This window comes from Acyrthosiphon pisum, chromosome X, assembly GCF_005508785.2.
Source record: "Acyrthosiphon pisum isolate AL4f chromosome X, pea_aphid_22Mar2018_4r6ur, whole genome shotgun sequence".
Taxonomy (NCBI): domain Eukaryota; kingdom Metazoa; phylum Arthropoda; class Insecta; order Hemiptera; family Aphididae; genus Acyrthosiphon; species Acyrthosiphon pisum.
In genome coordinates, this window is record NC_042493.1 from 107,461,573 (window position 1) to 107,464,252 (window position 2,680).

Sequence of the window (2,680 nt, forward strand, 5' to 3'; positions counted from 1 at the left end):
TATATAACGCACTCTTAAGTCTGAGACAACAAACGCTTGTGTATCGTAAAGTTAAAGTAAGGTACATTTTTCAGAACGGCATAAGTATAACCGCCTATTATTTCATACTGTAGTAGTATAGATTAGTTATCAGCAAACAAGCTGTAGAATTAAATACTTAATAAATTAATAAACTGTCAAAAACAATGCATACATTTACATAATTACTTAGGTATATAACAAACCCAAACACCCACCCACCAGTTATTAGTATTTATGAATCGTGCGATTCCATTATATTCCTTGCAAACAGCATAGATAAATTGATTTCCTAACAATAATTAAATATAACAATTATGAATTTTCGTAGGCATACTTTTTCTTCAAATGGAACGTTAATGTCATCACGGGAGATTAGATTAATCATTTCTTCAGAAGACAAAGATAGGAACTCTCCAGCTTCAACAACTTTTCTGAAAATCATGACCATAATATTTATAAAATTCACTGACAGTTATTTAAAAAACTTACAAAAAATGTGTTTTTATGCATTCTTCAGAACTTGACAATAGTTCCATACAGTTATAAAAGGTAGCAAATTCTCTGATAGCAAGGCAATTTGCAGTATTTAGTTTTATTTGTAAAAACTCAACACATACATCCTTTACATAATCCAATTGTAAGAGAACAGCAGATGGTAACAAATCCTAAACAAATAAACAATAATAATAAATTTAAATAATTTTGATTATAATCTAAAAGTTTTAAAAATTCTATGTGGTTGGAACATTTTCATTATACCTAATTGCAACATTTGAAACTTTTACATATTTTACTGGATAGTTTTTTAAAGCATAAATATGAATAAAATATGACAATTCGAAACTGCGTTCAATTTTTTAAAAATTTTTGTAGATTTGGAGGAAACCATAAATACAAATCTTTTAAAATAGTTTAGTAGAAATTGATTGACATTTTCATCTTTCAGAGTGTTCTTTTATTAGATTCGTGAAGTACTTCTAAATCATTTAGTATCGTTTACATTATTACAATTTTTTTTAGTAGATTTAAACCAGTGCACTCTTGCCCACATTTTTCTTTTTTAAATTTATATGACCTATGGTTATGGTGACCAGATATTAAAAAAGAAAAACAGTACATAATAATAAATAATAATCAATTTAAACTCATTTATTTATTTTTAAATATAAATATGTACCACTGGTTTTTAATTTTACTAAGAGTGAAAAATAAAATATATGTTTTTTTATAACTAAACTCATGTGACTTTCATGAAAAACAAAACTTATAATAATAAATGCTTCATAAAAAAACAACTTTAGAACTTTTAAAATATTTTAACTCAAACATTTAACTTAATAGGAAACAAAATTTAATGATATAGGCTATATCACAGTATTAAAACTTTTTTTTTGATAACAGAATTTTCTTAAATCCCTTAAATTTGAATTTACATAATTTTTTTCCATTTGGAATTATTAAATTATTAAAAATAAGTACATTTAAGCGTACTTTGACCATTTATTTAGGACAGTAGGACATGTTACCAAAAAACAGTACTGTCCTTATAAAATAAGTACGTCTGGTCACTATAACTATGGTAAGTACACCGTAAACAGTAAACACCACATAAAAATGTATACTGTATTGCAGTTCTATCACTTCATAATTTTATTTGACACATAGGCTATGGCTATCAAAAATTAAATAATTATATTATATACCTACCATTACGTTTTGTTCAGTGACCATTATTTCACCAGTATAAATATAATCCACCAACAGTTGCAGTCTAACTCTCTTAAATTTACAACACCTTTATCCCCTTCGGCGAAACTGGTAAACATTGCACGGAAATATGGACTAGCTGTTACTAAAACTACTTTATGTGCACAAACTAATACACCGGCATCCGTTTCTAACTTAATATCACATAACACTTCTTCTCTAAAAACATAAAACTCGTTATTATTATTTATTTTGATATCAGTTAAAATGACTAAAACGTTGTAGGTACCTGCGTAAGCTTTGTAAGACTTCAAATAAACTACGAGTATGACAGCTGTTTATATATATTTTAGGTTTACATCCGTTGGATTTCAGAACTTACTTTTGGCCACTTATCCGTGGCATAACTTGTTATACAGAATCCATTTCTTTTACAGACGTACGGTGCGGTAGCATACTATACACGAGTAAGTACCTAAAAACATGATGAAATATTTGATTCGATATAATACGCATATTCATATTATGTATGAACTTACCTATTTTGTTTTGTAGTTAACTTCAGTTAGTATTATACGTAATTAAAGCCGTGTTATATTATTCTGTGGTCTGTAGAATTAATATTATTGAATACGAACTTCGTAGACAGCACGTCAAGAACATAATACCTATTATTTCTTATCACTATTGCCGTCGTGGCGGATTACGGATAATCACGGTTTACGGATAGTACTATCTTAAACCGTGCGTGTAATATACGAATATGGTACTCGGGAAATATTCAAATATGGTACTGTACGTTGACACACCGTGGTCCGTGATCGTGTTTTTTTAGTTACCTTACTATAGGTACATCAGATTCGCGGTGATCATGGTCGTATGTATAATACTAAAAACATACCGTACCTACTTGCTGTGAATTAATATCCCACCATATACCAACCGATATATA

General features: G+C 28.5%; 1 protein-coding gene across 1 annotated transcript; it reads right to left on the reverse strand.

Moving 5' to 3' along the window:
- Positions 1–6: 6 nt before the first annotated feature.
- LOC103309286 (kelch-like protein 12) lies at positions 7–2,381 on the reverse strand. The gene is made up of 5 exons (XM_016803918.2): positions 2,268–2,381; positions 2,018–2,203; positions 1,729–1,947; positions 511–686; positions 7–452 (listed from the first exon to the last, which is right to left on the reverse strand). Exons 3-5 carry the CDS (start codon positions 1,750–1,752, stop codon positions 311–313), a joined length of 342 nt encoding a protein of 113 aa, XP_016659407.1. The 5' UTR covers positions 1,753–1,947; positions 2,018–2,203; positions 2,268–2,381; the 3' UTR covers positions 7–310.
- Between the last annotated feature and the right edge of the window lie 299 nt (positions 2,382–2,680).